Source organism: Aphelocoma coerulescens, chromosome 1A (assembly GCF_041296385.1).
Source record: "Aphelocoma coerulescens isolate FSJ_1873_10779 chromosome 1A, UR_Acoe_1.0, whole genome shotgun sequence".
NCBI classification, from domain to species: domain Eukaryota; kingdom Metazoa; phylum Chordata; class Aves; order Passeriformes; family Corvidae; genus Aphelocoma; species Aphelocoma coerulescens.
Window position 1 is genome coordinate 62748636 of NC_091014.1, and position 14627 is coordinate 62763262.

Genomic DNA, 14627 nt, shown 5'->3' on the forward strand with positions numbered 1-14627 from the left:
TCAGTACTTGGGAGACTTCAGAACAAGACAGACATTGACAAAGGGAACTGAGTTCCAGAAAGGCCTGCAGAGATGGTGTGGGCATAGGAGGAGAGGCTACGGAAGCTGAATTCGTTCAGTAAGAAGAGGAGGTTTGGGAAAAATCTAATTGCTGCCTTCAACTACTTAACAGGAAAGTATAGAGAAGACAGAGTCTGCATGAAGAAAGGAGAAGCAACAGTCGCAAGCTGGCACATGGGAAATTCAGACGGGATGATAGGGAAAAAAATTTACCATGCGGATGATCAAAGAGAAGAACAGGCTGTGTAAAGAGACTGTTGAATCTCCAGTTTTGCAGATATTCAAAACTCACCTGGAAAAGTCTCTGAACTTCATCTAGCTGGATCTGTTCTGAAGATTTGTATAAGATGAACTTCAGAGGTCCTTCCCAACCCATGTTTTTCTGCAGTTCTTTAAATCTCTCTACAAAGCTTTCTGGGTTTACTACCCCATTTTTCCTGTCATTCTTTCCTCTCAAATATTCCTCACAGCCAATGTCCATACTGTCTCACACGCATGGGGAAATGCTGGCCAGCAATGCTCCCTGAATCTAATTCCATTCAAGTTATTTATTAGATTGCAGAAATCTGTTTGGACATGTCCTGTAGCCTGCAGCAACAACCTAGAGAGAATATTCTTTCCTAATTCTGCTAAAGGAAAAGATCAGTATTCCTTCTAGCATCTCTGTGACTTCCTCCAGCAGTCTCAGTCTCTACCTGCAGAGCAATCAGGCTGTTCACATGCAGTCCAACATACAGGAATGTAATTGGTGCTTCTTAGGGAAACCAGGGCAGCTCAGATGTGTTCCTTGCTGGGTCTCAGGCATGTCAGTGTCCCTTTTTATTGTCACATATCTTTTTTCACTCCTGTCTAACTTTTTATCTCTTACCACTCCTCTGCCCACTGTGGAATGGTTTAAGGAAAACTTGCAATGCCACAATGCAGCTATACCTGAAGCTGTACTGACACCCAGAGGACTTGTCTGGGAATTGCTGCTTAAAAAGCAAATCGAAGATTTTATTACAAAATCAGATATAAACCCAAACATGCCTAGTATTAATTTTTAAAAAGGAGAAGAAGGATAGAGAAATGTTCTATGAATTCATCTTGAATAAGATAGTTCTACCTCAAAACATGACCTGAGCAAGCTGGCTTGGTATTTACTTGAAAAATAAGGTATTTCCAAATGAGCAGCAGGATCACTGTAGGATGATCACAGTTTGTTTGGATTTGGTTTTTTGTTTTGTCTTTTTTTTAAATACTTAGCCTTTCTTTTTATTATCATCACATAGCACCAAAATATCTCAGTAGAATTCAAGAAAATTATTTTGAAGAGGGCCTTATCCCAGCTTCTTTGAAATGTTATTCTTCCATTTCCAGATTCTAATTAAATCTTCCAAATCCTCACTGACCTACCTGACAATTTGCTGATGCATTTGGGAGTCAAAAGGCAAAGGAAAGGCGGTAGCTGATGTGGCTCTAACCCTAAAAGAAAGTGAGATCTAGGTACACCATGCAATGCCTTAGTGAAACAACAAACTGAATGTCAAGGGATTGGATGTTGTCTGATTGTTAAGAAGACCTGGAACAGGAGCTGAAGTGGCTACATTTATGTACTTCCTTAGCATTCTACATGAAAATAAAAGTATATGTATTCGATATCAAAACATCTGGCTTTTCCTCAACAACAAATGAGTGCACTTCTACTTTTTCCAGGAAAAGATTAAAGCTGAGGTCACTTTGTTATGACTTTAACTTTTATTTAACCCAGAGAAAGAAATTGTTTTGCTAAGCACAATGCCATGACAGCCTCATTTTAAGCATCTCAGGTATAACCTAGTTCAGAAGACACATCTCCACTTGGCCCTCAGGCTAGATGCAGGTGAAGCACATAAGCTGCTTAGTGTCTTGAGGTACTACCCAAATAATCTTAGGCCACTTTGAGTTTCTAAACAATCCAGAAACTACCCTAAATGGTGTGTTTGTTACGACAATGCAAACCAGTCACTTTTGAGAAACAGCATTTTGCTCCTAAAACACATGAATCCCTCAGAAAAAGTTTCTTGCAATTATGTTAAAAAATAAGTGGCCTGATTTTTAACAAGTGCTAAGCACTGAGAAACCCTCACTTTGCTGCCATCTTTTAAAAAATAATCTAAAAATTTAAAAATCACCTTAGTTAATATGCATAACACACAGATCCTAGGCAGAGCAGAACTGCTGAGCCATTTAGACTCCTGCTATAGACTGATGGAGAGCAAAACTTCTAATGGGAATTTCAGATTTGGTTTTGTGCTGCACTTTTAGATGCCTGGCACAGAAACAGGAATCTAGGAGTCAGGGTTACACTGGCTCCAAGCCACCTCTGGCTCTCTGATTTCAGCTCTTGGCATAATTTAGCCGGGTCCATCTGTCCCTGCTTGCCCATGGGCATCAGCACTGCCAGGAACCTCAGCAAGGCTCTGTTATGGCCCTGCTTCCCATGTACTTCCCTCCCATGCACACACCTCTGGGCCAGCACTGCTAAACACTCTCTGTCTCAGCTACCAAGACAAAGCTGTGGGTTTTAGTGCTCCTTCCCTAGTGCAGAGGAGCAGCAGGCAAGCAGGGACAATTTGAATGTTTTTAAGCTTTCAGAAGTTTCTCTGCTCACCCAAGTCCTTTGGCAGGCATGATAAAGAGGCACTGTACCTCCTACACCCTGACACACAAGCCCAGAGCCAGGGGACTCGGACACTCACCCTAGACACGGAAGGGAAAGGGCAGCTCCCTGCAGAGCAGCCATGCCAAGACACACAACCTGGGAAACAATGAATTTTCCAAGCAGGCCCAGTGAAAAAATCTCACTTTTTGTTCCATGAGTTAAGTGAATGCTCACATCAGAATGTCATTCCCAGCCTCACCCAAACACTCAACTTTGCAGGTCTAAAATACTCCATTGCAAACCTCAAAAGATGACCTATTTTCACACAACTATCCTTTGTCTTTAGCTTTTTGTTGCATGGTATTTTTGACATTTCCCAGTCTTCAGCCACAGTAGAAATATAAACATGAAGAGTTTGATGAATTATGGAAAGGTTTGGCTTTTTTGTGTCTAACACAGTCAATTTGGGCAAAGTAGTACTTCCGTGTGATAGTTTAGAGCAGCTATTTTACCAAACTATATTTCTATTCTCTTTGAAAGCCTGTTAAACCAGAATGTAGGGATATGAACAGGAATATAAACACAGTCTGAATGCATATTATGACATGTCCAAGTGTGAAAGCTCGAACACAGTATGTAGCCCAATGTGTGTGTAACACATGTGCAAGACTGTGTTTCTTACCCAGGCTCTGAAGCTTGCTAGTTTTGGCTTTGATAAGACAGCTTGGTACTGAGTGAGAACACATTAAGAACCAGTCTCCTCTCCAAGCAGATGGCAGCTCCTTATGGCAGGGACAGAGCACATGGACACAGGCTTGCTATTCCTGTGCAGTGCTAAGAAAATTAGGACTGGCAGGATTAGGGTTTGGTTTTTGTTGTTGTAGTTGGTTTTTTTTCTTACTTCAACTCTTATAAATGAGTAAGAAGCACACACAAATGCAGACACACATATCTAAAACTACAAGGTACACTACTTTTCTGACCTTGATTGGATTGTAAGTCTGCCATGCTGGAGAATATTCAACCTATATTTATAACAGTGCTTAAAGTATACCCAGAAGAATATCTCTTTCTGTCAATCATCCTTTATCACCATAGTAAACCTATTCATCCCCTTTTCCAGTGCCTTTAATGTCACTGGAGACCATAGGTCTGCTGTTTCCACTCCACAAAGCTGGAGAGAGGGATAATGCACATTCTACAGTGGCATTGTCAGATCTACTCTTGCTACCCTTCTCCTGCCAGGTACAGTTACCACATGTCCAATGCTTGCACGGAAAGCAGTAGGCCCTAAAAATTAAATTATCAAATGTCATTTGCTTTTACCCAGGCAAAAAGAAAACAAGATTATGAGAAGTTATTCTCTTGATACATTCCTGTCTTCTTTGCTGTAAAGCTGTTTTACTTCTCAGTGAAGATTCTGCTTTGCAAACCCAGGACTAAAAGTAGGTAAACAAGGATGGAAGCAAAGGTGGAAAAAAGAGCACAGTTGTTAAAAAAAAAAAGAGAAAAGAGACTCTACTGCTTCAGTCTTGGCTATCAGCCAGAGAGTGAAAAGCAGATTAATAGCTGTTAAGGTAAATCATTTAAAGAAAACCAAGGTACCCAGCTATCTGTTCTCTGACAACATCATTTTTTATCCTTCAAATGCACTCCAAAATAAAAACTTACATTCCATGAGGAAAACTTGGCTTTGCCCCTTTATCTACTGGAAATACTCAGAAGCATTTTTGAGATAGGGGTAATTGACTTTTTAACATTCAAGTAATATGGTTCCTTTGTCAAATGCATGTGCATTCTGTTGCTTGAAGTTGCCCCAAGGAGTAGAGGAGAGCTGGGCTGCTTGCATTTCCCTTTTGGAAAGTGGGATGCCAGTCAAGAAGCAAGATCTCTCTAAAGAAGCTGATTTATAGTCTCATCGTGTGTGGGAGTGTTTTGCATGTCACTGTCTGTCAAAATAATTTGTCAGCAGGGTGAATTTCCTCAGCTGTGCATCAGGTGTTGAGATGCCACAAAAGCCATTAAGAGGCAGCAGGCTGGTGAGAAAAGAGTAAGTTAAATCCCACCCAATCCACTCTGGGAAGCTAAATGCAGAATGATAAAATGTATTGGTAATAAGTACCGATGAGAAACAAAAACACTGTACAGGATACAGTACAGGATGTGCTCTATTTCTGCCATCTATTGAAGGGGCAGATGCCCAAACCCACTTCAGATGTGCCTACTGTTACTAAAACCCCTTAGTAACTGGGTGCCTCAGCAGCAAAGGCTGGAGACTTCATTCTTCACTCTTTGCATTGTATTCACATACACCAATATGGTCATAGACATGCAAATCTAAACCAAATTCTGATTTCTTCTTTTCCCAATTGTGGTTAACAAGAGCGGAAGCAAAAGCTGTATCTTAAAGCTCAGTATTACTGGGCTGGGGTTGACAGGATGATGTGTAAGTACCAATTACTAATAACTGTTGCAGAAAATTTTAAGTAAAACCCACGACTTTTCTACAGCCCAGTTCTCGGTAGATAAGGCCAGACTTGACAGTAGTGACATAAAAATTCTACTAATCAAAACAGAGGAAGAGATGATTAAATAAGGTTTTGCCTGTTTGCAGTCACTTAAAGGTGACACCAGAAGCTGCTGAAAGTTTGTCTTGAATAGTTCCAGAACCATTTGATTCTTGTTGTTTGCAAAGGTCCCTCAGGTCCAGTGGGTGCAATTACCACAACGCCATGGCTCATCCCCTGGCCTAGCAGGGCTTGTATGTGGCAACACTTTCCCTCATCCTGCTTTTGTGCCTTCAGACATCAGAACTAAATGCCAGGATCTTTCCATGCCCAGAAGCATCCCTGAGATGGTACCATTCCAGCTGAAGTAGCACAAAGCCTCTTGAATCCTGAGCTAAGAGCAGCTGTTCTCATGTTTAACCCACTCAGGATAAACCAAGAGCATATTTCATGCAGGCCAGACTTGCAAAGATATTTTAGTATGAGCATTCCTCTCCATCCTCTCTTATTTTAACGTTGATTTCCTCTCCCAACTCTGCCTTTCTTCTACAGTTGAGTCAAGGTGTTTCTACTAATCAGACATGGCCAGGAGTCCCTAAATAATTATTGCATTTTTCCCCACTGAAAATCTCCCAAAACAATGAACATGGCTAAGAACTTGATGTATATAGAGAGAAATTATATTCGCCAGAGAAACTTAAAACACATGACATTGTTTACCACACCTGTGCACTAGAGGAACAAAATTAACAGGTGCCATCCTTGTCAAAGAATTCTTCATACATGGGGGTGAGGGAAGACTTACAGCAGCAACTGAAGAAAGGTTTACCTAATGGTGGATAAATTGTAGCCTCTATCTGGGATGTGTATACAATTTTAAGTATTGTGGCTGCATCATGCTGACAAATAGTAAAAGCTTTAAAAATACAGGATCAGATCCCACACCAAAAAGCATCACTTTTTTCACACTCAGTCTCACTTAGGGAACTTCCTTTCACTCCAAACCATTTCTTATTCATTTGCTGTATTCTTATAATTTTTTTTTCTTTGCTTTCTTTGAAGTTCTTTCCCTATTTAACCCATGTTTACCTTCTTCTGAATAATTCTAAATCCTCTTTACAATACTTTCCATCTTCTTTGAGTCTACATCTTCCCTTCCACTGACAACCCCTCCTTTTTGACATCACTTCCCTAGCGAGCAGAGAGTTGCTTTAGGCAAATCTCTCATGCTCCACTGTCAGGTAGTGAGAGAGATTAATTACAAGCTATTTGTAAAAGTATCCAAGACAATAGAAGACAAAGAAAAGGGAGAGTTGAGCAAAAAACAGACACTTGCACTCTGTTATATTCTAGTCCTAATATAAGGACTACACTGGAGTGTACAGTAAAGGTGATGGTGATTTATGCCTTCACTAAAATAAGATTTGTTTGAAAGCAATCAGTACCCATGGAGCTTCATCTGCAAAATGGAAAGTAATTCTTACAGGTGTACAAATACCTGGTTAAGACACATGCACGTCACTCTTGCAGTGTAATTTTATAAATGCAGCTTGAACTAAATCTAAACCTGAAAATTAATTCGGATTTTGCTATCAAAAACAGTAGGGCAGAGTACTCCACCTATTTAGGAGCTGATGTTGAGTTTTCCAATGCAATATTTTTTGGGAAAACCCTTGGATTTCTCAAGTCCTTACCAACCTTTGAAATTTTAAAGGTTCACTGTCACTAGGCAGTTCTTGTTCTGATTATATTTTCTAAACTTTCACTTAATGAGCATTCTTTCTCCTTTCTGCATGCAAACTTGTATCCCTGATGCTCTTCTCATCTTGTAATACACAAAGATTTCTCTTTAAAAAATACCCTAAACCACCTCATAACATCTGCAGTGTCACACTGATTTCCTGGGCAACGATCAGATTCTTGTGGCTGTTAAACACTTGGCATTTAGCCTTTTTCTTCTTCCCTCTGAGAAACTAGGCTATTACTGCTTCATAAAGCAATGCCTGGATGGTAAAACTAGCTAATTAATGTCTATTTAGTGGAAAGGGCTGCAGCCATCTTCCAGCACCTAGAGGCGTTTTTTATTCCTCCCCCTGACAAGACCAGATGGCATCCTGGCCAACCTTCACCCACCCTTCATGAGCCATGCACTCGATTCAGAATCTGCAGCTAGCAGCTTGGGAAACACATTACCATCACAGCTGGACAGATGCTAGAAAAGTGCTTGTTACTCCCCCAAATAGTGGGAAAATTAATGACTTCAATTAAATGATGTAGATTAAACTTCTACCAAGGTATAGGCACCTTTTCATCTTTGTATGCTGTTGGGGTTTTTATTTTATCTAATTTTCCAGCCCCATCACATAACAGGGTGACAAACATGACTAAGAAGAGAAATATAAGGCCAACAACAAACATTTACAGCAGGCTGTGAGGTCTTCTGCATCTCACTGCACCATTTAATCATAGGATGAACCCACTCAGATACAAAGGAAGAGTCCAGTTACCTGTTTCAGTGGAGTCAGACCAGAATATTTAATTTTTTTCAAGATCAAGCACCTCTAGTCCTAGTAAATTGTTTTCCCATTATGTTTTTCTTTACTTTTTCCGCACTGTTCACACTAACTGATGTTCCTATAATCAACTACAATCTGCCCCAGCTCCTGGTTACTGCATCAAGACACTATTTCACATCCTGTCCAATTCATCACAGATCAAAGAGCTATCAAAAAAGGAACAAAACATGAAATACCATTAATCAACAGCTACCTGAAAATAATGTGAAACTCAGTTAATTGAAAACAAAAGCATAATTTTTCTCTCAGAAAGACCCCTGCCTCAGAACCATTATATTCACATTATGCTTTAACCAAATAGCTTGTGATCAAAAGCAACACCTAACATTATAATTATTTTTAGATCACATATTCTGTTCTCTGCTTTCATTTATTGAAACACTATAAGGGATCATTCTACCTGCATACTTTGGTTTTTTAGCTACATTATTCACATCAGAAATAATTACTTCATCTTAAAGAAGTTTTATATGTGTATATATATATATGCATATACACATATTTATATGTGTTTATAGAGTGATGACAGATGCACTCTAAGCATCCTGAAGCAATATGATGACCAGCTGTGGTTTAATCTGTTCCTAACACCTGAAGAGGTTCACTCACAACCCCTGTTTAGGAGAAAAGTGGCCACTGAGCTAGCACTCTCAGTGAGTCAGCTATGACACTTTGTCTCACACCAAGTCTCCTGTCACTCACCCTAGGCTACAGGATAATGCATTTTGAGCTGTGCAATATTTCTGACTGGATATAAAGCATTGGATGCTGATGACTCTTAGAAGATCCATGAGAGCTCTATTTATAGGAGGAATTGTCTCCTCTGTTCTCTGCCATATTCCTGTTTAGGAATTTTGCTGAAATCCTTTTCTCAACTTCTAATTGAAAAATAATTTCTGAAGGGACAAATCTCTGCAAAGAACCTGTGAGCAACTTCAGCAGCCAAAATATAATAATGCTTTCTAAAGTACTTGTTTTTTTCTTTGAAGTGCCATGTTAGAGAGATTTTTTAGATTGCAAATTCAAACATCCAGAAGCTTGGAAATTTGGGATCTCACATCACTGAGCATCGTACTGCATCCCTGTTGCACTCAAATGTTACAACAACTTTTAGTCACGTTGCCAGTCTCTATTTTCTTCTACTAGACTCTTTCCTCAGTGTTTAAGTAGAAACCTGCTTGATATCCTCCTGTATAGGTAGTACACAGCCTCAAGATTTATTTCTTCCACACTGCCAAAACTGTGCACAAAAGGCAAAATGATTAATATCCTGCTCAGCATCTCTGACAGAGTCTCCCCATAGTATCCAGGTTTCTCATGACCATGACATTTACCCTCACTGTGCTCCTTTAAGGTGAGGTTGCAATATTATCTGTATTCTGCAGCTGGGAAAGCAGGCACAAGCTTTCCATTCATTTTAGTAGTATAACCTGAGGCAATGGAAAGCCTATTGCTCAGTTTCCAGCCCTCCACACACTTTCAAAATCTCCTTGTAATGGCCTCCCAGTAACCAAACCCACTTCACAGTGGACATGGATAGAATGAGGAGCCCATGGTTAAACAGCCACTTGAGAAAAGTTTGTTGTAAATCTTCACCATTCAGAAATTCTGTCACAGATTCTGAAAAGAAAAGCCAGTCCCACAGAGCATCATTCAACTGTCTTAACTGTAATAATACCTTGCTGCCTCCACTGCAGTCCTCTGACTCATTTACCATACACCTTCCGCCTTGGTAGCAAATAAGGAAGTGTCTAAACATATTTCAGAGCTTTCCCACTTGTGTAATAACCTGCATAAACCCAGAATTCTGTATTCTGGAGAGAATCAGCCACAGACCCTTCCCCCATGCCCCTAGCCTGCCTCACTCCTCTCTTACCTATCAGTGCCCCATGCCCTCCTCCTTTTCATTATTCCCATTCTGACTCTCCAGACACCTGGTTATCCTCTGTGCCCTTAACAGCTCCCATCCTTTAACCCTGTTCCCCGAGTTCCTGCACATCCTCCCTTTTTGCTTCTACTCCTTTGACTCTTGCAACCTCTTTTCCTTGTTCCTTCATAGACCTTCTCCTTACCCATCTCCATTTGACCACGACTGCTGCATCCCTTTTCTCCTTGCTACTGGAGATCAGCTAATGAGCAGCACAGCCCCACTTCCCTCAGCTCTGTGGGCAGGTCTGCAATCCAAATTAAGCACAGAGGAGTATAACTCTTCTGTGAGCATGTACAGACAAAAACTTTTGAAAGCAAAGCTCTTGAATGAGGTGTCTCCAAAGTGCACAAACAACCTCATCAGCAGGGCAAATTCAGGGGTAATTTTCAAGACAGCAGAAGGCATCTCCCTGGTATTATGATGACATTTTACTAAATGTCAAGCTTCCAAAATTTCATTCCAATGAAGTTCATTCCACTACCAGCACTAACACATCTCAGGAAAGAACCACTGGATTTATTTATTTGAAAGAAGGTCATTTGAAGAAGCACATTTCCCACAAATCTTGTCCAGAAAGAATTGGATTTTTTGTTAAAGTTTTTACTAAAAGGAAAAAAATCAATCATAGACTGAATCTTAGCATGAAAAATTTCAGCCAAATCAATTAAAGTTTAGAGAAGCTGTAAAGAAAACAATTCCTTATAGTAGGCAGTGACAGGGACACTTTACTCTGAGCAATGCTACTGGCTTACCTTGTACTTAATAAATCTAGCAAATGTAATTGCTACAGCTAAGCAAACATTTCCAGTCATGCTGATGTAAACAAAATCATTCTTCTTATCAATTAGAAATTAGTCCACATGTTCTCACCGTCTCTCCACTCTGCCTAAATCTGTCCAAGTATCATTTTTCTCACAGCTTTGCCAGGTCCAGATTTTGGGCCCTGCCATTCCAGTCTGTGGAAAAATTAACCTGAATTCACCATTCTTCACTTTGCAAAAAGTATCAAGAACTGATCCAGAATCCCTCAGGGGGAAAACCAGGTGATTGTCTCCTGGCAGTGCTACCTTGATCACCCTTTCTTGCCATGACACCTCCTCCTGACTGCAGTTTTCAGCTAGCTGAAAAGTTCCCAGTTGGTAGCCCCATGGCCATACAGCCTGCCATCCACCCTGCACCTGTCCTGGAGCTGTAGGCTCTGCCTGCCCTATACCTTGCAGCCCCCCCCGACACACATCCTGACAGAAAAAAAAAATCTGAAAAAGGACCACATTGTCACTATTCCCAATTTTTCTATGCTAAAAATGGGTTTTAAAACCTACTATGCTATACTATACTAGACGGGTCTTAAAACCTACCCATAGGGTTCTTGATACAGTAGAACTAGAAACATAATTATACATTATATACTTGGGGGGGTGGGGAGAATACAACACCAAAATACAAATAACTTTCAAAGCCAGCCACAGAGTTCTGACAGGTGTTTCCCATCTAATCTTTGGTAGTGATCTACTGATGGTTTTGAAAATCTAAAGTGAAATAACCAAAAAGGTGAGAACCACTTCTATAGGTAAGCGGAATAAGAGATATTTTTAAATAGATCTGAACATAGTAGATAGCAGTAAAAGTTTCTTTCATGGAGGAATAATCAGAAAGAAAACCACTGTACAGCCATCCTACAAGGTTCAAGATTATATGAAAACCATTACCTACACCTTTGACAACAAGCAGCCGTTCTAGAGGTTTCTGCTTTGTCACATTGCATCAGAGCTGCCTTGAGGGTGAATGTTTTGACTTTTCACCTAACCAGTTGCCAAGATTTTCTTAGCTGGAAGTTCAGACATCCAAAATAAGTTATTTTCTTTCAAATACTTGGGTTTAGGTTTATTAAGAGGGCAGGGTGCCACAGAGAACGAAACAAAGGCAAGAACATAAAATAATGGATAAAGAAGAAGAACAGAAGGGAGAAGCAAAGAGAATTAGCAAAAGGTATTTGTAATTTCAGCACAATTTGTAATGTCGGGACAACTCATTAAGCTTAAAGGACACATTAGGAGCTGTCTGTGGTGACAGTGACAGTGCATCATCAAGCAGAGAAAGGCAGAGGGCTCTTACTGCAGCATATGTGTCTGGCTGGCGTCCTTCTGTTTGTCAGGTACCTCGTAGTGGGGAGAAATCTTGCCAAGGCCGCTGTCGCTCAGCATCCTCTTCCGAACCGCAGGGTTCCACCGATCCGATATTCTAAGGAGAGAAGAAGGAAGAGAAAGGCATTCACACCCCTTGTGAGCTCCACTTTGAAGCTGTCTTATGCTTATTGGGTCCCAGCATTTTTCAGCCCACGGCAAGTTAAAATTAATTCACTATGAGTACAGAACTGTTCCTAAAGATGAATAGATGTATTTCTGATCTGTCAAGAGGATGATAAGAAACAGAGACACTTCATGATCGTTCTTAGACACAAAGGGCTTCAGGGCCTTACACAGTGAAATCTGACCATTCAGAGAAGAAGTTTGTAACTCAATTGTTAGAGATTTAAGGCAGGATTTAGGGTTAGCTGGTGTGAGGGGGTTAAAAGGTGCTGAAGTCCACTATTCCTGCTTTGTGTTCCAGGAAGCTTAATAGAGTAGATGTTACACTACTGTCTGCCTGTCATTACCATGGCTGGATTTGTTCCTACCTAATACCTGCCCTCCCATATCTCCTAATCCTTCAGAAAAGGGGACCGGAAAGAGATGCCCATCTCTAATACAACTGCTGAAAATCAGATCCCAGCAGCACTCACCCAGATGCCTGCTCCACTACCAGATCAGGCATTCCTGGTGGCGTCCCCACCTGCTGAGACATTACCATCTCTGGGTCCAGAATAAAAATCTCGTCCTGCGAAATTTCCGTCACAAAGTGCAAATGTTCCTGTTGGAGTGACAGAAGCAACAAATAATGAACCTGCAGCATCACTGGTCTCTCGGAGTACCCAGCTGCCCTAGAGTGAGCTGAGTGCACGTCAGGGTCTCTGAAGAATATTCAAGGGACTCTGTGTTTTTATTTAAATGTGTACTCATACACACACACATATTTAAATCAATGCCACAGAAGTCACCTATTAATATGTCATTGATTTCAAGCCAAACAAGACTCCCAATGACCAAGCTGCACACTCACAGCAACACTTTAAAGGCTGTTACTCAATGATTATACCATTCTGATGACACCTGGACATCTACCCAAAAAGCTGAGGTTTGCATTCGAAATGAGGACCAACACCTGAGGTCTCTTCTTCAATGATGGTTGACAGAACTTTTCATCGGTTGGGGGTACTCTTCCAGATCTCTACCACTTGTACATTCTGTTTTTTACATCTTCTTTACCACAGTTGTATTTCTCAGTCCTTTATTTTTATTATTGACAATGAAGGTTCATTGTCTTTCAAAAAAAAAAAAAAAACACTGAGTGTGAGTGTGCCTGTCTATGTCGGCAAATGGGCAGGAAATTTGCCACTGTTTGTGTGCTGGGACCAACACAGTACTGATTTTTTCTCCACAGAAACACAGGATGAAGGAGTAGGAGTTAAAGATGACCATTAGTACAGTATTAGAGAAATGCAGAATGAGCCAAACAGAGTCACATTGCCTAGTTTAATCTGTAGCAGCATCTTCTTCACCCCCGTCTTCCAAATGTTAGATTACAACACCAAAGCATTTATTTGACTGTGTGCAAAGAAGTCCCATGGTGGCAACATGCAGACACTGAACCTGGGAACTCTAAACTAAAGTCACAGCTCCTTCTGCTTGAACTAAAGCACCAGCTGCTTTTGCTAAGAAACAATAATTTGTTCATGTGATTCAGAAACAGTTTACACAGCTCTCAGGGGGACCAGATACAAACAATCACTGTGTGAAATCAACAATTTGCACTTAATGCTGAGCCACTAATTGGTCTGTTCTGGCTACAAATCAGAAACACCAAAAACCTTGTAAAATTTTCAGTTCTTTTAGAAAATATATTCAGATTGTCAGATCTATGCCACAGGTTTGAATACAGCAGAGATACGCATTGTTTTGGAGTTCCTTGGGAATATTTTATGAATCTCTTTTCATAATTCTCAAATTGTAGCAGCACCATAACTTCCATATCTATTTCATGGCACACACACACAGGATCAAGACTTCTGGTGCATAAAAACATCAGTGAAATGATAAATACAAATACACTGGTACCACACAGATGCCCCTAGTAAGACTTGATAAGGAAATTCTGATCTGTACATCAGATTGGTAGTGAACAGAATGGCAGATGGTCAGCAGATACCAGACCTTCAGTGAAACAAAGTGAATTAGATCAACTAAAAAACAGCCCAGAATTTTTTTCTCTACTTCTCATGAGACATCATGAGTAACATTTTGCAATACACAGGAAGAATGGCAGATAATTCATTTTAAGCTGCATATAACATAGCTTTAAAAAAAAATCTGTAGAAACAAAAACCAAATAAGGATTTACCTGAGATCTGTCAATGCGGTAAAAACGATCAGCAGAAGTTGCTGCAACACAGAGAAACAACAGCAGAAAATAGTCTGAGCAAAACTGCATGGACAAGATGGGCAAGCTCTGTGTCAGAGAAGTCACAGTGGCTCCACAAGAACATAAGCTGACTCCTTATGTCCATATGAGTGGTGTCCCTTAGGTCAGTGCTGTGACCAACATCTTTGTCAGAGACAGCGACAGTGGGATCAAGTGTGCCCTTGGTGAGTTCCCTGCTCACACCAGCCTGGGTGGTGCAGTCAATGCACAGAAGCAAAGGGATACCAGCCAGGGGAACCTTGACATGCTTGAGAGGTTGGCCAGTGCAACCCTCGTGGAGTTCAACAAAGCAAAGTGCAAGGTCCTCACAGGAGCCGTGGTAATACCAGGCACACGTACAGGCTGGGTGGAGA

General features: G+C 40.7%; 1 protein-coding gene across 4 annotated transcripts in view; it reads right to left on the reverse strand.

Annotated features, from left to right (window-relative positions):
* The window catches only part of DGKI (diacylglycerol kinase iota), a 205117-nt gene that overhangs the window by 38112 nt on the left and 152378 nt on the right, over positions 1-14627 (reverse strand). For 3 of the 4 annotated variants that reach the window (XM_069003139.1, XM_069003142.1, XM_069003141.1), the window contains 3 exons: positions 14194-14234; positions 12479-12606; positions 11812-11937 (listed from right to left, as the gene is read on the reverse strand). In XM_069003139.1, the coding sequence (XP_068859240.1) occupies positions 11812-11937; positions 12479-12606; positions 14194-14234 (295 nt within the window). The remainder of the gene's footprint in view (positions 1-11811; positions 11938-12478; positions 12607-14193; positions 14235-14627) is intronic. The other variant, XM_069003140.1, reaches the window with a different exon arrangement.